The 23819-nt window shown below is 39.7% G+C and overlaps 1 protein-coding gene and 1 pseudogene across 1 annotated transcript in view; one reads left to right on the top strand and one right to left on the bottom strand.

The window, feature by feature from the left end:
• LOC146403313 (uncharacterized) overlaps positions 1 to 23819 on the top strand; it is a 64082-nt gene that overhangs the window by 1925 nt on the left and 38338 nt on the right. Inside the window, exon 3 of the mRNA XM_085024872.1 lies at positions 3237 to 3428. Within this exon, the coding sequence (XP_084880998.1) occupies positions 3237 to 3428 (192 nt within the window). The remainder of the gene's footprint in view (positions 1 to 3236; positions 3429 to 23819) is intronic.
• Positions 5092 to 5519, bottom strand: LOC100738380 (large ribosomal subunit protein eL28 pseudogene; annotated as a pseudogene).

Here is a 23819-nt window from a genome sequence, read left to right as displayed (position 1 = left end):
CAACCTACACCACAGCTCACAGCAACGCTGGATCGTTAACCCACTGAGCAAGGCCAGGGATCGAACCCGCAACCTCATGGTTCCTAGTCAGATTCGTTAACCACTGCACCACGACAGGAACTCCTGATCTGCATTTTTAAGAGAAGAAAACATGGGCTTAAATAGATGAGACAAAGTAGTCATTAAGAGCTTGTGGTCCCCGACTTGGAGCTGTCTGCCACTGGGCAAATAACTTAATTGCTCCTTATCTATAAATTAGTGTGAAAGATCCCATCGTGGTGCAGTGGAATCCAACTGGAAATTATGAGGTTGCGGGTTCAATCCCTGGCCTTGATCAGTGGGTTAAAAAAGATCTGGAGTTGCCGTGAGCTGTGGTATAGGTTGCAGATGAGGCTTGGATCCTGCCTTGCTGTGGCTGTGGTGTAGGCCAGCAGCTACAGCTCTGATTTGACCCCTAGCCTGGGAACCTCCATATGCCACGGGTACAGCCCTAGAAAGCAAAAAAAAAGGGGGTGTGAGATAGTGCTCACTACCATTATAATGATTAACTACATTAATAGACACAAAGCACTGAGAAGAGTACTCAGGACACCGTAGGTACTCTATTCATGTTATTTATATTTATTACTGCCCTAGGTTATAAGCACAGCCATAAACAGTGTGGTGGCAGAGCCAAGCCTAGAACTCAGGTCTCTCTGAAACCTGAAGTGACTTCCCCCTTAACCATCTCGCTCTACTGCTTGTACAAGAAGAGAGGATGTGACCAGGACAGGCAAAAGCAATGTTCTAGAGTAGTTTCTAGCTGTTTAGCAATAGCAAAGCATCAGGAAGAGAAATCCTTCCATACTCTGCCCCCACCCGCTCTCACCACCACTAACGGTATTTATTTTATTTTTATTATTTCCAATTGCTACCACCGACAGCTAAAAATAAGAGCTGCACTGCATATTTGCTTTTGTGCTATCTTAGTGTTGTCTGCTTGCAGTGCATTCCCCCTACTGATTCTTGCCTTTCCTTTGCATCCAGTGCTTCTCGCAAACAAGAGGAAAGAGAGATGGTTTTTCTGGTGTTCCTTATGAACTTAGAACAAATAGCTTCAGGGGGGAAAATCATCAATTCTATTCAGGGTTTTAAAGGCACAGGCATTTGGATGTTGAAAGGGCACTGTCTAATGTGATTTCCTTGACATAACCCTTTGGACTTGGCTTCAGTTTTGATGAAACGCACAGGAAAGCTCTCATCATCAGCTTGGACACATACTGCTTCCCTCACAGCCCTGCATGTTGTCTGCACAGGGAAAGGAGGATCAATCGTGTCCTCTTATGTTTGCAGCTGCCAGCTGTGCTCTGGTGGCAGCAAAGTCCTAAGCTCTCCGTAGGTTGTAGTTAGATTTCGAGTAGAATTTGGCGAGCCTGCCTCTGGAAGAGTGAATTAAAAGACTCAAGCTACCAGTATAGAGAAATAGAGCAGTTATTAGATTTTTTGCTTTAAAAAAATATGTTATTGAAGTATAGTTGATTTGCAATGTTGTGTTAATTTCTGCTTACAGCAAAGTGATTCAGTTTTACATATATATGTGTGTGTGCATATATTATATATGTATATGCATTCTTTTTTGTATTTTGCATTATGGTTTATCACAGGATATTAAATACATTTCCCTGTGCTATACAGCAGGATCTTGTTGTTATTCATTCTATATATAATGGTTTGCATCTGTCAATCCCAAACTCCCAAACCATCCCTCCCCTAACCCCCCTTGGCAACACAAGTCTGTTCTCTGTATGTATGAGTCTGTTTCTGTTTCATAGATAAACTCCTTTGTCTCGTATTTTAGATTCCACATATAAGTGATATCATATGGTATTTGTCTTTTTCTTTCCGACTTCACTTAATATAATAATTAGTTGTATGCATGTTGCTGCAAATGATGTTATTTCATTCTTTTTTATGGCTGAGTAGTATTCCATTGTATATATGTACCACATCTTCTTTATCCATTCACCTTTCAATGGATTTAGGTTGTCTCCATGTCTTGGCCATTGTGAACAGTGCTATTATGAATATAGGGGTGCATGTATCTTTTTGAATTATAGTTTTGTCCAGAGACATGGCCAGGAGTGGGGTTGCTGGCATATGGCATCTTTTTTTTTTTAATTTTAATAATGAGTTTAAGTTTTTAAAAACTTAGGACCAAAAGAAAATATTCAGCTGACTGTATTCAGGGAGGGTTCAAGTTTTAATCTGGGAAATCTGAATTGATTTGGTCCTGCTAGCAGGCTTCTCGGATCTCCAATAGAAGGTGGGAAGCAGCACCATGGAAGTTCCAGCTGTTAAAATGGTGCAAGCAGGTGGGGCCCTGCCTAGCAGTCATGGGGACATATTTTCTGGAGCCTGCAGCATCACAGTGTTCTGCTTTAGGAAGACACTGCTTTGCCTCCGACACCATAGGGTAGACATCCAGAAAAGACCTCCTACTTCTTGGGTGGGAAACCAGGACTTAAAGGTTTGAGTTACTGAAGGGATTGATGCCTGAATGGAGTCCAGGAACTTGGCCTCTGCCAGTGGACCAGAGAGCACTAAAAGAAGCGGCACCGCAGTCTCTGGGAGTGTTCAAACCCCATTACTCCCTTGCCCCCCATGTAGCAAATATTCACTGGAACATACCCAGGGGGGCTGCATGGTGTTTTCACTTCAGAAGGAACAAGCCTATCTCCAGTGGCCACAAGGAAACCGTGTCAAAAATGTTTCAGCAGCTCTTGCTCGGGTGCAGGCTTTCCTCTGTCCTTGGACATATCATCAACAAATTCAGCATGTGCTATTCAATATCCAGAACCATTAAATCCAAACTCCTGCCCAATGGGGAAATCCCTTCTACAGTCCTGACACTGAATATATCCTGGCACAGAGCAGGCACTACCTCTAGGGTTTGATGGAATAAATAATCTTTACATTGGGTCAAAGGCTTCACAAATAAAAAATGATAGAAATGTAAGCTTGACCAGCTATTCGTTATTCTGGACTAATATCTGATAGGTATTTATGTTGGATCTGGCTTCCCTTTCTGCTGGGTTTGTTAGCTCCTCAAGGTGGACCTGGGGAATGTGTGGAATCACATGTTAATTTTCCTATTTTGTGAAAAGCTTGAACAAAAAGTTTTGTTTGTTTGGGGGACGTTGAAACTAATACCCAAATTAAGCAAGAGCATCACCTATGTATTTTTCTTATGCTTAAAGCTTGTACAGCCAATCTGTCCAGGAGGGGAAAGCTAGGATTGGCGAGTACTGGGGAAGCAGCTTCCTTCTTCTACCTTTTTTCTTCCAAAAGTATGTAAAGTCACTTCATGTGCTGGTGGAAAAATGCCTATTTGTCCGTGGGAGAAGTTCACAGAAGCCTGTCCCCTGCTGGATAATCAAGACTTGTCTCAGGTAAAACTGCTTTCTAGAAAACATTTTGCTTTGCGTTAGAGACCTGCATACAGACACACACTTGTGCTCATCAGCTTCCCACCTCCCTAGATCTTTTAAGCACTCATCTCCTGAGTACATGTTGCTGATTCCCATACTGAAAGAAAATGCTTTGAAATTGTTTTTCTTATCAATGGGTGATACATCATGTCACCCATTTAGCCATGAACACAATGCTACGAGTCAAAGTTCTTCTTTGTTCCAGGTTTTCTACGTTAACGTGGTCTGTGTACTAAAATCCTTGCCAGGGAAGGGAGAGCCAGATTTGTGGCACGGCCCATAACACGCATACATTACTGAGACCACACACAGATCAAAGAGATAAAGGCACACATTGCTTTTGAGCAGTCACCCGTGTGCCAGAAATGAGGTTTCACCTATGATAGACAAGAATTTAAGGGTTTGAGCTCAGGGCACCAAGAATTTCTTTTTCTGTTCTAGTCTGTCTTTGAAAAGGACAGTGGGACAACATTTTTTACCATTTTGATTGTCCTAGTAGCACTATATACAATCAAAAAAGAGGAGTTCCCTTGTGGCACAGTGGGTTAAGGACCTGGTGTTGTCACTGCAGCAGCTCGGTCGTGATTTCCATCCCTGGCCCAGGAATTTCTACATGCTGCATGTGTGGCCAAAAAAAGGATTTCCCCTCACGGCACAGCGGAAATGAATCTGACTAGCATCCATGAGGATGCAGGTTCAATCCCTGGCCTCACTCAGTGGGTTAACGATTGAGTATTGCCGTGAGCTGTGGTGTAGGCTAGCTGCTACAGCTCTGATTTGACCCCTAGCCCAGGAACCTCCATATGCTGCGAGTGCAGCTCTAAAAAAAAAAAAAAAAAAAGACACAAAGAAAGAAGAAGAAATAAAGAGCATCTCCCTCCCAAAAGACACTGTTTTGAGGAGTGGAGCAGCATGATGCAGGGCTAAGATCCATGCTCTGGAACCACCCTGCTTGCCTCCTTTCTGGATGATCTGCTCTTTAATTTTGGGCCTCAGTTTCCTGTAAAACAGGAATCATCACTGTACCTACCTCATAAGATTGTCATGAGAATTAACCAAGATAATACAAGTAGCACAGTACTTAGACCCTAGGAAGGATTCAGTTGTGTGCTATGAGTGCCGTGAAATCTTACCTTGATTCCGTCAACATGCTTCCAAAATTATATTGCATAAAATATGGGGTTGGTTTACTCCAGCATTACTAAATAATATATTATCAGCTGATATGTGCTGTTGCAAAAAGTACCAAAAAAACTAGATAGTACAACTGAACATTCACTCAAATAAGGAGGTCCCTGAAGAGGTCGCCTCTTGAATATATCCTCTTTTAGAAAATTAAAGTTTACCCATCCACCCACCTCCCAGCCTCTTATAGGGTTGGGTTGTAGTATAGGTTTAAGTACAGTGTGTTTGGATTGGTATAATGGGAGGGGAAACATTATGGAATGCCTTACTTATTTTTAAGGTGGTAAGGTGGATATCTCAAATCTGATTTTAACCTAATAGTTGGCTCTTTTTTTATATACACATGCATTATTTTATTTACACAAATGTTTTGTTCCTTTCATCCAACATTTTCAGGATCCTTTCTTTTTTTTTTTTGAAGGAGAGGAGACTGACGTCTTTATTGCTTTGGGGAGGGGGATGGCTCAGGAGCTCTTGGTGGGGTGGTTGGCTTCCTCTTCACGGGCTTCTGGCTGCCAGGATGGTGATGGCTCTGCGGATGGCGGCCGTGTGCAAATCCAGGCGGTACTTGTTCTTTAGGATCTTGCGCCGGATGCTGCTAAGAGTGGCTTGGACGTTTTTGTTGATGGTGGTCCTCACGTAGGAAGTGGCTGGCTTTCTCTGGCCGGATCCCTGCTTCATCATCCCACGATCCCTTTTGTCATCCGCCGGCTCCACGCCCACAGTCGTGTGGTGAATCAGCCCATTGTAGCAGAAGGAGTATCGGGCCTTCAGGTTGTTGGGTTCCATGTTGTAGGTCTGTTTGTTCTTCTTGATTAGGAAGCTAGAGCAGATCTGCACCACCATCCACTGCAGATGCACCAACATGATGGCAGCTCCTCTCAGTGGCTGGAGCCGGAAAGAGACTAATTTTTTCTAAATGAGCAATATATTTTTTTAACTTTAGATTTATTTTTTAATTTATTTAAAAAAGTATGAATTCTTAATATTCCTTTCTATTATGGTTTATCACAGGATGTTGAATATAATTCTCTGTGCTACACAGTAGAACCTTGTCGTTTTCCATTCTCTATGTAATGGTTTGCATCTGCTAACCCCAAACTCCTAATCCATCCCACCCCTTTGGCAACCATAAGCCTGTCTTTCCATGTCTCTGAGTCTATTTCTGCTTCAGAGAGAAGTTCATTTGTGTCATATTTTAGATTCTACTTAGAAGTGATTTCATATGGTATTTGGCTTTCTCTTTCTGACTTAATTACTTCACTTAGTATGATAATCTCTAGGTCCATCCGTATTGCTGCAAATGACATTATTTCATTCTCTTTTTTGTCTGTGTGGTATTCCATTGTATTCATGTATCACATCTTTATCCATTCATCTGTTAATGGACATTTAGGTTGTTTCAACCATGTCTTGGCTCTCATGAATAGTGCTGCTATGACCATAGGGGTGCATGTATCTTTTTAAATTATAGTTTTGTGGGATATATGCCCAGGAGTGGAATTACTGGATCCTATGGCAATACTATTTTTAGCTCTTTCAGGAACCTCCAAACTGTTTTCCATAGTGGCTTCACCAAAGTACAGGCCCACCAACAGTTTAGGAGGGTTCCCTTTTCTGCACACACTCAATAGCATTTGTTATTTGTAGACTTTTTAATGATGGCCATTCTGACCAGTGTGAAGTGGTACCTCATTGTCATTTTGATTTGCATTTCTCTATTAGTGATGTTGAGTATCTTTTCTTGTGCCATGTTGACCTGCTGTATGTCTTCTTTGGAGAAATGTCTATCTAGGTCTTCTTCCCATTTTTCAGTTGGGTTTTTTGTTGTTGTTGAGTTGTATGAGCTATTTGTATATTTTGGAGTTAAGCTCTTGTTGGTTACATCATTTACAAATATTTTCTTCTATTCCATAGATTGTTTTGTTTATGGTTTCCTTTTCTGTGTAGAATCTTATAAGTTTGATTAGATCCCATTTGTTTATTTTAGCTTTTATTTCTATTGCCTTAGGAGACTGACCTTGAATAGGTTGGCCTTGACCCTGGATGCATATTAGAATCACCTATGAAGCTTTAAAGACAAAGCTTTAAAGACATTGGTCCCAGCGAAATGTAGTCATCCAGACTTGGAATCAGATCCTGTCTCCACCATTTTTAGGTATAGAACATTAGAGAAGCTATTAACCTCTTTCTTTTCTCATCAGTGAGATGGGGTTGTTGTAAGGATTAAAGATAATGTATTGAAAACTCTGAGCATAAATCTTGGCATGTGATAGGTGATCAAAAAATACTATTTGTTAATAACCTATTTTTTTCTAAAGATCTCAACTGCTTGAAATGTCCTTGACCCCCACTAAGCTCAATCATAAAATTTTGTCTTGAAAATGGATAATAACTGGTGCAAACCTCTTACTTTACAAATGCAAAAACTGAGACACAAAAAATTGCTCCAGGTTACACATCTAATAATACACACCAAGTATCCTACTTCTTTGTCCATGGTTTTTCTTCCTATTCCACAGTTCTCAATCACATAATCTCTGAGGCCCCAAATTCTTGCCCTAGACTCCAGCTTCAGCTTCACATTTTGCCAGTCACTTCTGGGTTTTAGCTTTATGGTGTGCCAATGCTAAATTGTTACTTCCTGAAACTCATGATTGTTGTTTCTCACCTATTTTCCTTGGCTTATGTGACCATTCCTGCCTGCAATGATCTCCTTGTCTTTATTTTCTACCAATTACCCTAACTCTGCTTCTGCTACAGATTAGCTATTATAGCAATTTCCATACCACTATAAACAGTTAGAAATCAAACAGAATGTCAGCTATTGCACAACAAGATTTTATCTTTGTAAATAAGAAAGCAAATAAGGTGAGCCCTATGATTGCCACAACTTACTTCTTGGAGGCCATTTCCGAGCCACTTCCCAGGGTGGGAGAACCAAAACAGAGCCCAGTGGTCTCATTAAGTTGAGGAGGCACAGATCAAAGCCTGGGAAGACCAAGGAAGCTAGAATTTGCAAGGCGTATTACCAGAAAAAAAGGGTGCTAGGTGGAAAGGGGACTTCAGAGATCTGCAAAGTTTATCTGAACTGTTTAGCTCAATATTATCTGTACACATGTGTGAGGAAACTACCAAGTGGGGAAAAGAATCCACTGAGCTGAACAATACCTGGAGCTCACACAGAATTGGGAAGAGTTTATGTCTCCAGCAGCCTGTGTGAAGAAACTTCAAAATCCATAGGCATCAGGTGGAATCCTTGGAAGTGTTAGGCCTTAGTAATGGGGTTACATTAGTCCTAGAATAAAAGCCAACCATAAGAAGCTTGAAAGCAAGCCTCTCATGGATCAAACTGATCTGCTATAAAAGCCAACATTCTTTAAAGGAGGACAGTAAAATCTAGCATCTAACAATGTAAAATTCAGAAGGAAATTATTAGATATAACATATTTTCACATAAGAAGTGTGAAAATATTATTTATGACAGGAGAAAAATTAGTCAATAGAAACAGGTTGAGGAAGGACAGAGATAAAGAAGGTAGTAGATAAAGACCTTAAGAATACTGTACAAAGCTTATTCTTACACTTAAGGATGTAAAAGAAGACATAAACTTGATGAAAGGAGAATGAAAGATACCAAAAAGACTCAAATGTAACCTGTAGAGATGAAAATATATGAAATTAAGAAGGCTGATTAAGTTTGGCAGCATATTATATGATGCAGAAGAAAAGGTCATCCAACCTGAAGACATAGTGACAGAAATTATCCAAATGCAGCACACGTTTTAAAAAGACTAAAAACAAAACCAAAAACAAGCATACGCACAAACAGAGCCTCACTGAACTCTGGGGCCATGTTAAGTCATGCAATACATGTGTGATTGGAGTCTTAGAAATGTGGTGTTGGGGAAATGGAAACATCATTTGAAGACGTGATGGCTAAAAATTGTCCAAATTTTATATATACCCACAGGTCCAAGAATCTCAATAAACTCCAAACAGAAGGAACACAAAGAAAGCCACACAAAGGCACATCATAATTAAATTTTTGAAACCATTGCCAAAGAGAAAATCTAAACAGCAACTAGAGGGGAATAAAAAGATACATCATATACAGAGGGACAAAGATGAAAATCATAGCAGACTTCTTATCATAAGCCATGGAGGCCTAAAGGCAAGAGAATGTTATCTTTTAAGTGCTAAATGAAAAAATTGCCAACCTGGAATTCTATACCTAGCAAAGATATTTTTTTTTATTAAGGGAAAATAAAAACCTTTTCAGTTCAATAAAAGATAAGAGGATTTAACTGTAAGAAATGTTAAAATAAGTCCTTTCAACAGAAGGAAATGATACCAGATGGGAATTTGAATCTACGGAAAGAGGCAAAAAGCAATCCAAATGATAAATATGTGGGTAAATATAAAAAGACATGTTTTTGTTTTTCTTTCTTATTTTCATCTCTTTTACACTTATCCATTCTTCTAGGGAGAAATCCTATACTTCTTTACCAATTCTCATTAGGTCAAACTCAACACTCTACATGAGCCAGATTGATTAGGTAGATGAGGGAGGCTGAGTAGGATTATAGGAAATGCTGGAGACAGTGATAAACTCAAGAATGTATGTCTCATCTAAAAGGATCATCTGTTACTCAGCTTTGGCTGATTTTTTTGGGAGGAAATTGAGCATAACTCTTCCTTTATTTTAATGTAGTCAACTAATCAAACTCAGCCAAAACCAAAAGCTCTCTCTGTATTATACCCATGGGCTATATTTGGCCTTTGGGCCACCAGGATACAGCTACTATTTTAGATATCCTTCATTTGTGTTTTCATAGTACTCAGTGGGTATCTCTGTTACACTGACTAAAATGTATTAGAATGTTTTGTTGACAGTATACGTCTTCCCAACTAGATTAAAACTGTTTATGAGAAAGAGCCATGTTTTATTTATTTCCACATTCCAAGTGATTGCTACATATACTGGCATAGGAAGCACTTCACAAATTCTTATTAAATTGGAGGTCATTTTGATGTATTATTTTCACAAGTGAGCTCATTTCTCATTATCTGCATCTCAGAATTGGGAAAAGGTTTAAGAGGAGCTAAGCACTTGACTAAAATTTTGGTGGACTACTCTGAGAACACATCAAAATAATTTGGTTTACTTTTTTTTTTTAAATTCAGTTGATAAATCTATGCTATCCATGTGGTGGAAATGTTCTGTGAGAACCACAGAAATGAGGATTAAAGCAATGTGGCGTTTCAGTAGCTGCAATCTTACTTCACTGCCTTTATTTTTGGAATAAAAAACAGAAACCACAAAGCTTATCTTTCACCTACTCCAGGAAATACCTCTCCTAACGTAATTTCACAGAAATGCATTTTTACTGGGCTAGTTTCTAAGTATGGATGGAGGTATGTGTGAGAATCTCTCATTTTATGCCTCCCCAGGCTTTCTTTTTATCCCACCTTCTCCACCTGCAGGCACCCTCCAGCCTCTCTCCACATATACATCTCACCTCATCCTGCACACCTTGCTTTCACCATTAAAAAAGCAAGTTGACCATGAGCATTCTTTCTTTGGGAAACTGTCCCAACACTCAGAGCAGTAAAAATAAAATACTGATGGTAGTCAGGGCACTACCACCAATGAGCCCTTATTATGTGCCAGGTAGATGATATTATGTCATTGAATCCTCATAATAATCACCACTTCACAGATAAGGAGTCTGAAACCCAAACTTTCACAGCTCATATGTTCTGAAATTGGATTTTGTTCTTATTTTCTATACCCTTGCTCCTCAAAGCATCATCACCTTCATGTCTGTTAGTAAAGTAGCAGCTCAGATCTTACTCTAGAACTTCCGAGTCAGAATCCACATTTTAGTATGATCCCAGGTGTCTCACATGCACATTAAGTTTTGAGAAACACCGGTCTACATGACACCACTCTATTTTTGTTGGGTACAAGAATAGAGTCCATGATCTTTGTGGCTGGAAGTGCCAGCACGTTTCCTGGTGTGCCCAACTTTCTCTTCAGGAGGGATTCAAGCAGCAAGAATTTTTCTTGTAGAATTCCATTGTGTTGATATGACTATTCACCGCAAGATCTCTTTCCTCCCATCCATTATCATGTGTCATTTTCCACTTTTGGACCCAGCTCAAAGATGTGACCTGGGAGGGCTGGGAGGTTTGCAGAGAAGAAGGTGGGCCACTGGCTTGCTTGTGGCACTGATCCCTTAAACAATATATGGCCCTAACTTCTGATAGACTCTGGAGGGCCATTTGACTAATAATTTCTCCCAGTGGCTGATTCGATCCCTGTGCTGGGGACCCTTCACAGGGAATACCCCTCAATGAAGAATCTTGGCAGAACTGGAGGCGTGGGGGTGGATATGGATACAAAAGTACATGGATGCTAGTAACTTTATTAATGCTTATTTTTACATCAGTATCACTCAAAAGCAAAAGTCTAACCACTATATACACATTTCATTGGGTCCAAAAGAATATAGTACTGATTTATTGTAAAAGTAGGCTCTCAAAATACCACGAGATCAAAGTTGTTGAATGGTCAATGAAAAATGGTTTTCCCAATTAAAGAATTTCATACACATTTGCTTTGATATGGCACTGGTGACAAAGGATGCTGTTTATAACTTTCTTCTAAGCACCATTATGATGTTAATAAATAATTTTCTTCTTTTCAAGAGCTAGAGTGTCTCCAAGTTTTTTGTTTGCCAGTTCTGTCTTTGGAAGCCTTTTGTCTTCATCACCAGCCATCTGTAGGGGTCTGAGTTAAGCAGAAGGGCTGCTGTGGAGTGATGGAAGGAATTCTTTCCTCCTGAGACATGGTTGAGGCTAAATGCTGGGACAGAGGCCAAGTTTTCTGCCAACAGTGTGGAGCTTGAAACTGTAGGATACTCACTGATGTTGTTGTAACTTTGTTTTCCACATTAAATGAGCACAAACAGTTCATAGAAATAATGTGGTTTTATAGAGACAGCATGAAATAACCAACCAGAGTCTCTGGGCGCTTATCCACCTGGGTAGCAAAGGGACATTTTTCTCAGAAGATTCTTGCATTCGCAGAATTAGGAAGTTATGGGAACATCTTTATAAAAATCAAAGTGCTCAAAGGAGGTGCTGTGAGATCATTTTATGTATTTTTCTTCAGAGATAGGCAGACATCCAAATTTTTACAGAGATGAGAGGCAGTGAGGTATAATGGAAAAAAGTAAGGCTATATGCTGATTCAAATTTTGGAATGAATTTTAGTCCTATTATTTATTAACATGGCTTTGAGGGAATTGTTCAAGCTCTCTGATTTTTAATTTTCTCATATTCAAAAATGAGGAAATAGGTGCTTTTGTACTTTTGATCCTTAAAACAGGGCTGCAAGTTGATTGTGAGAGAGTCCATTGAAACTGATCTTACTTGAAGAGTTCTTCTCCAAGATTAGACTCAGGGGTCCTGACATCTTTCCTGGGTGGCTCCTTCACCCACTGTGGCCTCCTTGGAGGCCCTCTGCTAGATCTTTTCTATTCAACTGATGCACAAAGAAAAGAAATGAGGAGAATCTCTTGGTATTTTTTAAGGACCAGGCCTGTAAGTGTATATATCACATCTGTTCATATTCCATTGGCTATAAACTCTCACAGGTCCCATCTAGATGCAAGATGGGTGAGAGATGTTTTCCTCTTTGCCCAGGAGAGATACAAAATGGTTTGGTGAACCTATCACAGTGTGTCTCCCTGATGGCATGGTTGATCAAACTGAATTGTAGCTGGCAGGCAGCCACCAGGAGGTCTCTCAAAAAATTTGTCCATCAATTGATGTACAAAGGGTGATTTGGAGGTATAGGAGGTGGTTTATAGCCATCTACATGTGATATATAAGAACTTAATGTATGAAAGAGGTTGGAGTATGTCCATCTCTCAAATTTACATCTACTTCTGAGTTATTGCACAGAGGCAGGGAGATAGTTAGGTGACGATGCCCAGCATTGAGTCAGCACTGACACAGTGTACTGTCACAGTGCAGCCATCAGACCACATCATTGGCATCACCTTGGCACTTGGAAGAAATAAATTATTGGATTTCACCACAGATATATTGAATCAGAAACTCAGGGGGTAGGGAAAAATATCTGTGTTTTAACAAATGCTTCCAGGTGATTCTGATGCAATGAAGTTTGAGAACCACCAGCACAGACATTGGTTTTGCTTCCTCCGTCTCCTCTCTTTCTTTCTCTCTTTCTCTCTCTCTTTCTTTCTCTTTTGGAGGGGAAATATTCTTTTCAAAGAAAATAGGTTCTTTCAGTCTCCTTTAGTAACTTTTCTAATGATGAATGTGTTCCAGCTACTCTGGAAATTTCTTATAGGTTGCCAAACTTGATTTTTCTACAGTTTCATCATATTCATTTTGAATTGTTCTCAGAGAAAGAGTGAAACATCTGATCATCATTCTTTCCTGTACTTCTTCATCAATGTCAAGACCATTCGACCATCTGTAAGTCTTTTCTTCTTTAGGATCACTTAAAACTTTTATGATATGTCTACCAGTTTTCACACATGACTCAAAGTATATGAACTGCTATTTTCTTGTGGCTTTTTGTGTGTGAAAAAGGGAGCATGACAATAATTTCATACCTGAGAAAGTTTCCATTGGCTTTTATTTCCCATTCAAAAATAGATGTGCATTTCTTCAAAGCTCTTTATCAAATAAGAATGTGTTCTATGTGAGAATATATCAGGAAAACAAACACTTCTTTAAAAAATTCAGGATGTTAATTTATCGGCCATATCATCATAACCAATATTTTCTATCAAGAACATATGAATGGGAGTTCCCGTCGAGGCTCAGTGGTAATGCTCCCAACTAGTATTCGCAAGGACGCAGGTTCCATCCCTGGCCTTGCTCAGTGGGTTAAGGATCGGGCATTGCCTTGAGCTGTGGTGTAGGTCACAGATGTGGTTTGGATCTTGCGTTGCTGTGGCTGCAGCGTAGGCCAGCAGGTGCAGCTCTGATTGAACCCCTAGCCTGGGAACTCCCACATGCTGCAAGTGCGGCCCTAAAAAGACAAAAAAAAAAAAAAAAAAAAGCGATGTTTGCTATTATGGTCATTATTTATATCAAAACTTTTTTTTTTTTTTTTTTTTTTTGTCTTTTTGCCATTTCTTGGGCCGCTCTCATGGCATATGGAGGTTCCCAGGCTAGGGGTCGAATTGGAGCTGTAGCCGCTGGCCTACGCCAGAACCACAGCAACGCAGGATCCGAGGCGTGTCTGCAACCTACACCACAGCTCGCGGCAATGCCGGATCGTTAACCCACTGAGCAAGGGCAGGGATCGAACCCGCAACCTCATGGTTCCTAGTCAGATTCGTTAATCACTGCGCCACGACGGGAACTCCTCAAAACTTTTAAAAGAAGTAAATTCTTATGAATTCAGTCACTTGAAAGGTATTTGACTTGAGTGAAAAATTATTAGGTCATACAATAAACTGCCATTATTTAACTAGAGCGAAGATTAGTAGCTTTTTTCCTGGACTGATAGTGAGATCTTCTCTCCTTTCTGCATTTGGTAGAGAGAAGAGGAAAAGAGAATTATTTTACAGGTGAATTTATAGAAGGCATTTGAACTAAAAAGAATAGAAAAGAAATACACCAGAGAAAGAAGATGGCTTGGGTATAGGACAGATCCTTTGGGAATACTTTCCCAAGATTATCACCTTATCTGTTTCTTTAATTTTGTCTGCATCTCAAAACCTACTGTCTTCTAGGAATGAATCAGAAGCTGTCCTGGGAACTTCCTTCCTGTTGTGTCCCAGGATTCAGATCCTCATGTGTGAGGAACCACCTCTTAAGGTGGACAGTCAAGGGAACAGGGACCATGTTTTCCCTGATCTGATTTGAATTTGGGAGGACTCATTTGCCTAATTTCAGAAGTGTGGTGACCCGGAGACAGGGGGGCCATATTTCCCTGCATCCTTACCAGTTTCCTGTCTAATTCTCTCCTTTTGCGTCGTAGGTTCCTGGGTATTTTCATTTATTAACGTTAAAAACGCCTTTTCAGATGAATTACTCATTTACACATTCAAATTAAGACTTTCGTCTGCCAATTTTATCACAGCTGGCATAATTAACAATGTCAAGTTTTTAAACTGTATTGTGACAACATTTAAACTTGTTATGCTTGTGCCTGTGGATGTAATTAAGACAGTGTGTTTGGTATCAGTTTATTCTTAAAAAGCAAAGTAAAAGCAGATGAGGTGTATTTATAGACTCATCAGCCAATGAATGGATGAAAGGGAAAAAGAAATTAATGGGGAAATGTCAGCCAGAATGGAGGAGGGACCCACTGCGAAGTTCATTTCCAGACCAACTATTTGGAATTTATTCCAAAGACAGCTGTCTCTTGAATTACAGTAGGGGGAAAAAAATGACATTGTAAGACTATCGGGCCTCAAGTTAAGAAGCAGGCAAAGAGTAACATACTTCAAATAAACTTCTGCAGTCAGGGTGGGGGCCCAGGCATAATACTTACAGTCAGAGCCCCACCTGGAGTTATGCCCTCCTACAAAGATTGGGGCTTAGGAAAATCTGGGAAAGAAGGAAAATCTCTAGGAAACGTAGGAGCTTTGGAACTTGGTCCTGGCCACTTGAAAGCTGTCTTGACTTGGAGCCAACAACCCCATGGGGGGGAAAAGTAGAGAAAAGGGCAGAAGACACAATTGTAGCATAAAACTCCAACCCAGGGAATTCAGTTTTCAGAACAGACAAAGAAGAAAAATGAATTGCAAAGCTTAAGGGATCCAGATTCATTTCTCTGTGTTTTCTCCTGAGCCTGGGCAGTACATTTCCTTGATTGTGAAATGAAACACAAAAGTTGTCAGAGATTCCTGGGCATGTGTCTGACATTAGACACAGGTGAGGCAGAACAAATCTGCATTGTCTCGAGTATGTATAAAAGGGCAGCATGGTGGGAGGAAATAGGGTTGTTTTGGCATCCTATTTGTAACCTTCAATATTTCATAGACTCAGAGGAATGACTTGGGTCCGATGAAAGCTCCGTGGCCTGCAGCAGATCAGCTGGGGTGAGAGGGAGCAGCAGGGGGAATGGCTTCACCAGTTCTCTTCCCAGAAGGGTCTAAAGGAATGTCTATTAATGACTTAGAAGAAATGTGTTTGGATTTTCATGGGTGAACAATCAAGAAGAGCCTTTCAGAAATTCAGATGGAAAAATCCCCTTTCTAGACAATTAAAACATTTTAGTAAAAGATGACTTCGTTTGAAAAAAAAAAAAAAGTCTCCTTGGGATTCATGGAGGAATGCTTCTTTTGTCTGTTGTGGTTTCTTTTCTCTAGATCCTAAGGTACCTGCATTTCTCTTCCACAGTTTTGTTTCTCTGTAGGTCCCTGTGATTTTCTCCTTCTTCCACCTCGGAATTTTATTGATGCCTTTTATTTATGTGTGTGAATATGGGCTCTTGGTTTCCTTCTTTAAAGAGAGAAGATACTACTGTCTCTGCATAGCAAAGAAAGAAGGGAGGGAAGGAGGAAGGGAGGAAGGGAGGAAGGAAGGAAGGAGGAAGGAAGGAGGGGAGAGAATCAAGGCAGAACACATCAAGTTGTTTCAATCATCTAATCAAACCATCCTATTTCTGAACAATCTCAGCTGTGGCACATCTGGAAAGACTGAGGAAGTGAGTTCACAGAGTTTCAAGCTTTGTTTTTGCTGAGTTGATTGTTCTGTCATATACGTAAGTCCTGTGTGTGTATGTATGAAACATATATATATGAAAGCTGTACCTTTAATTCACAGGGCAGTTCCCTGACTATCCAGATCACTTTGTAGTTTAAAACAATGCATTTCAAATTACCTGTGGCAAAGATCCAGTTTGAAAATTTCCACCCAATCATGACTGATATTTTTAAAAAATGTAGCAAAAATGAACTAGAAGAAAAATTAAATTTAAAAACATCCGAAATCATGCAAAATGCAAGCCGCTGATGTTTAACGTTAGATTTAATAGGCAAAAAATTACCTGTCAGATTACTCTGAAAGTGTCTAAATGCTGACTCTCAGTTTCTGTACCTAACTCGTGGTAGAGTTGAGACAGTCAGCTCAGGGGCCAGCACTGTGCCTTGGGTACCACTACTTTAAATGGTCTCGTGCTGGGGTACAAAAGAAAAAGGATCATAGTTTAGATTAAGTTCAGAGTCATTAACATACTCTTGAAATACAGACAGGGAGATCAATTCTGGTATTTTTCAAATAATTTGGTCTCATTGTATAATTGTGTATTCTTTTCTTTGGAAAGAAAATATTTAATTGCCTGAGCATGGCTGATTTCTAAAAATCACTGAAGTGTTTGCTTAAGTAAAATAAACGATATACATGGAGTATTTCTGGTATCACATGGGTCCTGTTTGTACTCAAACCCTGGAAGAATGAATTATTTTAGCACTGAAATCATTTTAAGAATGAAACAGTTTCTAAAATGTAAATAAGGGCATGGTATTCTGAAACACATGTAGAGCCGACATGATCTTACACATTCATGCGTGCCATCTTTTGTTTTTTAATTGATCTTTCTTTATCCAAATATAATGAATTAATGTGGGGACCATTGCCTAATCCAGTGTTGACTGAAGTAGTATGAATTCAAATATTGGGTTGAAGTGGTCAGGAATATTGCAGAGAGCTGAAAAGATTCTAAGGTGAGCTGTAGAGGTGAACTTTTCCTCTTAAACGCTAAGACATTTACCGATTCCCACTGATCCCAAGTTACCCTAACGAACTTTCCACACGTAGGCTAATAGGATTTATGTCCATAAAAGCAGTAAGTTAAAGAAATGGAAGCTTGAGTCACAAAGACATTCTCTTGCTATAAATTTATTATTTGCGAGGAAGAATTTCTTTTTTTAACAAAAAATGCAGAGCAGAACTATTGCTTATCATCCCCACATGGACCAAGTGGTGAAAGGACTGTGGCGTTGTGGAAATCATATTTATTGTTATCATATGTTTTCCTTAGCCGTGGCTATTGGAGAGAACCTTTTTGGGAGGGTATCATTTACAATACCCTATTGTTTGACATTCAACTTTATGATTCTGTTTCAATAGTAGTTTATTACCATCACATCTCTCTTTTTTTTCCTTTGTAGATTTAATTTTAGATAAATGTCACACTCTAGTAATGAGATTTTAAGAATTACTCAGTAATGGAACCATGCGAATTCAATGGTCTCTCAGTCTGGGATCTTAAGAAATTACCGAGTAAGTAAATTTTGGGTGGCGAGCATGAAGAGAGCTCACATCAATATGTAGTTTAAAAATGGAACTAAAATCCACTGAGTGACAACAAATTGACACCAACTGGCCTGTTGTGGCCCATGAGAAGAGCTGGTTCTCCTAAGGCTGAGTTAGAAGCAGGGACAGAATGTCAGCGCTTAGATGGGGGTCTTTGTGGGTCTAGATGCACTAAGGCTTGGAATGTGACTGTTGACTCTGCACTTTGGACACCCCAGCTTGCTGAAACAGCTGAAAATGTGCCCTATTTAAATTGTTTGCCTCCCATAGGGGACCATTCCAGTGCCCTGGATGGCATGAACTACCCGGTTTTGTCAAAACACATACATAAATCTGAGGGGCTCTGTTTTCCGAGAGAGGATGCTTCCAGGAGAAGGCTGTCATTCTCTCCATCCCTTGGTTAGATCCACTTTTGGCCCAGGGCATGATTTGGCACCTTTGGCTTATTCTGGATCTCTGTCTTCTGTTCCTTGTGCTTGCTAATAAATAGCCCCCAGCTTGGTTGCCCTTTGAATGGCAGTTATGATCCATCCTTCCACAGCGATGACCTTGGCTGTTTTGGTTTTAAGAACTGTCAGAAATAGCCACTAACTAAGAGAAAGACTAAGAGCAAGGACTAGTCCTGAATATTTGGTAGGCAATGCTGGTTTTTGTTGGCTCTGTCTTCTTCTTGCCCCCTGGAAAATACAGACCTAAAAGTGACCACTGAGAATGGGTTGACCTTCCAGCATGATTGAACCTAGAAGGATGACTGTGAATTCTGACACCTTGTCTGTTCCCTGTAGACCCAATATTAGAGTGTTTCAGGGGGCTTGGAATCAGATTCTGTACTCTGACTCTGGTCTGTTCTCCAAGGGGGAACACAAAGGGAGAATAGGGCTCATTATTTGTCTTCCTAACTTTCTTACAAGGTATTAAGTAACATCGTTTGGGGATCACTTTGGAGAAAATAGGGAAATTCATTTTTCAAGGCCAGCAGGGCTAGTTGCTATGAGCAGGCTCATGTTAGCATGTAAGACTCTGCTCAGCCTGACCCATGATGTTTCCAGATGATAAAAATCTTTTCTATAATCTAAGGATAGTAGTTGAGGGAAGATGTTAGATTAAGAAGATGGTTATGGCGTTCCTGTCGTGGCGCAGTGGTTGGCAAATCTGTCTAGGAACCATGAGGTTGCGGGTTCGATCCCTGCCCTTGCTCAGTGGGTTAAGGATCTGGCGTTGCTGTGAGCTGTGGTGTAGGTTGAAGACGTGGCTCAGATCCCGCGTTGCTGTGGCTCTGGCATAGGCTGGTGGCTACGGCTCCAATTGGACCCCTAGCCTAGGAATCTCCATATGACGCAGAAGTGGCCCTAGAAAAGGCAAAAAGACAAAAAAAAAAAAAAAAAAAAAAAAAAAGGAGATGGTTATGGTAACAATTGCCAATCAGTTCATAAAGTTGATACTGAAGCTTTACTTCATGTGAAAGGCCCTCTGCTAGGTGCTAAGAGTAGTGTATTTTCGTTGTATTGTGAACTTTTAAAAATTGTTTTTATTATTTTATTTTACTAGTATTTATTTTTTTAACAAAAAGTTAATGATCTTTTCCTGACACTTGCTTTTCTTATTACCCTCCATTTTAAAAAAATTATTTCCCCAATACAATTTTTTTTTCTACTGTACAGCATGGTGACCCAGTTACACATACATATATACATTCTGTTTTCTCACATTATCATGCTCCATCATAAGTGACTAGACATAGCTCCCAGTGCTACACAGCAGGGTCTCATTGTAAATCCATTCTAAGAGCAACAGTTTGCATCCGTTAACCCCAAGCTCCTGATCCCTCCCACTCCCTCCCCCCCGCCCAGGGCAACCACAAGTCTGTTCTCCAAGTCCATGATTTTCTTTTCTGTGGAAAGGTTCCTTTGTGCTGTATATTAGATTCCAGATATGTGATATCATGTGGTATTTGTCTTTTTCTTTCTGACTTACTTCACTCAGGATGAGAGTCTCTAGTTCCATCCATGTTGCTGCAGATGGCATTATTTCATTGTTTTTTATGGCTGAGTAATATTCCATGGTGTATAATACCACATCTTCCTAATCCAGTCATCTGTTGATGGACATTTGGGTTGTTTCCAAGTCTTGGCTATCGTGAATAGTGCTGCAATGACCATGAGGGTGCATGTGTCTTTTTTTTTTTTTTTTTTTTTGCCATTTCTTGGGCCGCTCTCGCGGCATGTGGAGATTCTCATCAGAGCTGTAGCCGCCGACCTACGCGAGAGCCACAGCAACGCGGGATCTGAGCTGCGTCTTCAACCTATATCACAGCTCACAGCAATGCCGAATCCTTAACCCACTGAGCAAGGGCAGGGGTCGAACCCACAACCTCATGGTTCCTAGTCAGATTCGTTAACCACTGCGCCACAACAGGAACTCCTGCATGTGTCTTTTTTAAGGAAAGTTTTGTCTGGATATATGCCCAAGAGTGGGGTTGCTGGGTCATATGTTAGTTCTATGTATAGTTTTATAAGGTACCTCCATACTGTTCTCCATAGTGGTTGTACCAGCTTACATTCCCACCAACAGTGCAGGAGGGTTCCCTTTTCTCCACACTCCCTCCAGCATTTGTTATTTGTGGACTTATTAATGATGGCCATCCTAACTGGTGTGAGGTGGTATTTCGTGGTTGTTTTGATTTGCATTTCTCTAATAATCAGTGATGTTGAACATTTTTTCATGTGCTTGTTGGCCATCTGTACATCTTCCTTGGAAAAATGTCTATTCAGGTCTTTTGCCCATTTTTCCATCGGGTTGTTGTCTTTTTTGCTGTTGAGGTGTGTAAGTTGCTTGTATATTCTAGAGATTAAGCCCTTGTCAGTTGCATCATTTGAAACTATTTTCTCCCATTCTGTAAGTTATCTTTTTGGTTTCTTTTCTGTTTCCTTTGCTGTGCAAAAGCTTGTCAGTTTGATTAGGTCCTGTTGGTTTATTTTTGCTTTTATTTCTGTTGCTTTGGGAGACTGACCTGAGAAAATGTTCATAAGGTTTATGTCAGAGAATGTTTTGCCTATGTTCTCTTCCAGGAGTTTGATGGTGTCTTATTTTATTAGTATTTATAAGTCAACACCTAGGGAACTTTATCAAAGAACACATTAAAACTTCCCTTAGTGGGCAAAACCTAATGATTTACTGCCTCTGTCTCTCTCTGTTTTCTCTCACACACACATACCCATTCACACTTCTAAATTTTTATTGAGGTGGCAGTGGGAAGAACAATAACATAGCTATACCATTATTTGAGTGAATTTTAAATTGTTTGCGAGGCCTCTTCCATTCATGTCCAGAGAAGCAGAAATAACTTGGTCTAGATTTTGTTGAAGTAATGTTTCAAGGTGGAGAATATTGGTTACTCATTTCAGAAGAAGAAATAAGTAACACATTGTGCTTTATTGCTAAAGTGTGTAGGAGAGAGAATTAAAGAATTCCAAAGAAGGAAATGACTTTAAGGGAAGCGCTCCGTGGAAACCTATCAGCTATGAATTTGAAGAGTGGTAAGTGGCTTCTGGTAAAGCCACATCATTGGAAAGGTTTATCACTTAACGATGTTAGCACACAGACAGCTATGCTTCTGTGGTAGCTGCAGCCAACAGCTCCTAGGTTTTCTGGACGACTACACAAATGTTTTCTTTTAGTGTGATATTTAACATATTCTGTCATAATTCTGAAGGTTTTTCTCATGCCTCTACATCTGAAACAATTCAATGCTATCTTTATTTGAAGTCTCTCCTGGTTAGTAAGCTGGCTGTTGGTGACGTATCACATACAGTGGTTTCTGTGATGTGGTTTGCTGGCTATGGCAAGATGAATGATGATCACAGTCACATTAAGTCGAGGACTATGGTCAGACTTAAACCATTATCCTTGAGGTGTTTGGCTTTTGATTTATCGATGTCCTCATTTTTAAGAATGAAGCCTTCTCAAGGATGCCATATACTTTGTGGATGTGCCCAATGAAGCATAACGTTGTGCTCTTTCATAACTTCATAAATAAGAATGTATTGCTTCAAGGATGGAATAAAATGGCAAGCTCTATTTAGCATCTCTATATTAAAAAGGTCATAAAGAGATTTTTGGTTTTTGGCAGCCGGTCAAGTTTCTTTGATGTCCACCATTTTTTTTCTACTGGAATTCTGCATTTGTTACTCCCTGAACGAGTTGCCCACACATTTATGTACAGAAGTTGTGGTGCCTTTATTACATCACTTCCAACCTATCTGGATAAAAGCATGCTGGGATATTTTTTCCCTGTGTGCAATTTCCATTTTGGTGGCATTTCTGCTTCTTAATACATTCCAGACAAAGCAAATACCCAAAGCCTTTTTTTTTTTTTTTATGTATGTCAGCTTTCTGTTTTCAGTCACACTTTGTTTGAGAGATGCCCTGCTAGGAAGCTACATAGATTCATGAATATTTGCAGAGCTATTTGCAGACATGAGGTTCTGGAGATTCATAAAATCCCATTGTATATTGTGTCTCTTTTTTAACTCTGTATTTCAATTTTTAATACTTTGGATGTGATATTCGATGTGGCTTAGTTAGACTATTTACTTAGCAGTTTCAACTTTGATCTCTTTCTAAAATGTTATCAGAAGGATGTAAAAAAAATTTTTTAAATGAACTCCAACAGATATAAATGGTGCATCCTCTATGCATACTGTTTCCTGGTCTTCAAATACAGGCCAACTTTGATAATACCCACCACTTCTCTAGGATAAAATGTATAGGTACCTCAAGGGATCTCAGCCCACACTCACTTTTCTGTTACTTCTTTATTCCTCTGCTTTTTGGTATAGAAGAAGTTGGCTTTTTCTGTTACTTGAAATTGTCTCAAGGATGAGTATTTATATATTTTTATTCTGGTTTTTCTACTGTTTTAATACTAACACACTACTGAATATATGTTTCTGGGGCAAATAAAAATTCCAACAAATACTAAATCCATAAATCAGTTTATTGGTTTTATTTAACCAATGAACAGAAAAGGAAACACATTAGTATCTAAAACTGCAGTCTCTCAAAGTAAAAAGTATAAAATTATTATATTCTTCATATTGAAGATTTAATAATACAATTCTACTAAATTTGCTGAGAAACCACTCTACCCTCTGCAGAGATGTGTACAACAATATGACTCAATTATCCAGCTCAATAGGTTAGAGAAATATCAGAGCATAGCATTTCTGGTCAGCAGTCTTGACTGCTAACCCTGATACTTTTTACTCACCTGGACTTGGGTTCACTGGTTGCATTGCTGTCTGGAGGAAATGCTCAGGAGCATATGCAGAGGCTGGCAGTGGGTGGGGTTTGCAGGTAAATGCGGAGAGAATAAAAGCCCTAAACCAGCAGACAGGCAATTATCTGAAAACTGTGATGTATTCAACAAAGCCAACGCCAATGTTAAACTTACTACTCTATGAAAAGTCACTTGAGATATCATTTTCATACATGTTAGAGTGGGCATTATCAAAGAGACAAGAGCTAACAAGTGTAGGTAAGATGTGGAGAAAAGGAAACGCTTGTACACTGTTGGGAATGTAAACTGGTGCAGCCACTGTGGAAACTAGTATGGAGCTTTCTCAAAAAACTCAAAATAGCACTAATGTATGGTCCAGCAACTCTACTTCTGAGTATTTCTTTGACGGAAAAAGAATTCCTAACTCAAAAGGATATCTGCACTTGCATGTTCATTGCAGCATTATGTACAAAAACCAAGACACAGGAAACCACCTAACTGTCCATCAGAGGATCAGTGGATAAGGAAGATGTGGTTTGTACACACACACACACACACACATATACAATGAA

Source organism: Sus scrofa, chromosome 5 (assembly GCF_054392235.1).
Source record: "Sus scrofa isolate SSC_HxYL_T2T_F1_AM1 chromosome 5, Sscrofa_HxYL_maternal_Yorkshire_Landrace_v2.0, whole genome shotgun sequence".
Lineage (NCBI taxonomy): Eukaryota > Metazoa > Chordata > Mammalia > Artiodactyla > Suidae > Sus > Sus scrofa.
This window is presented reverse-complemented; position numbering and strand designations above follow the sequence as displayed.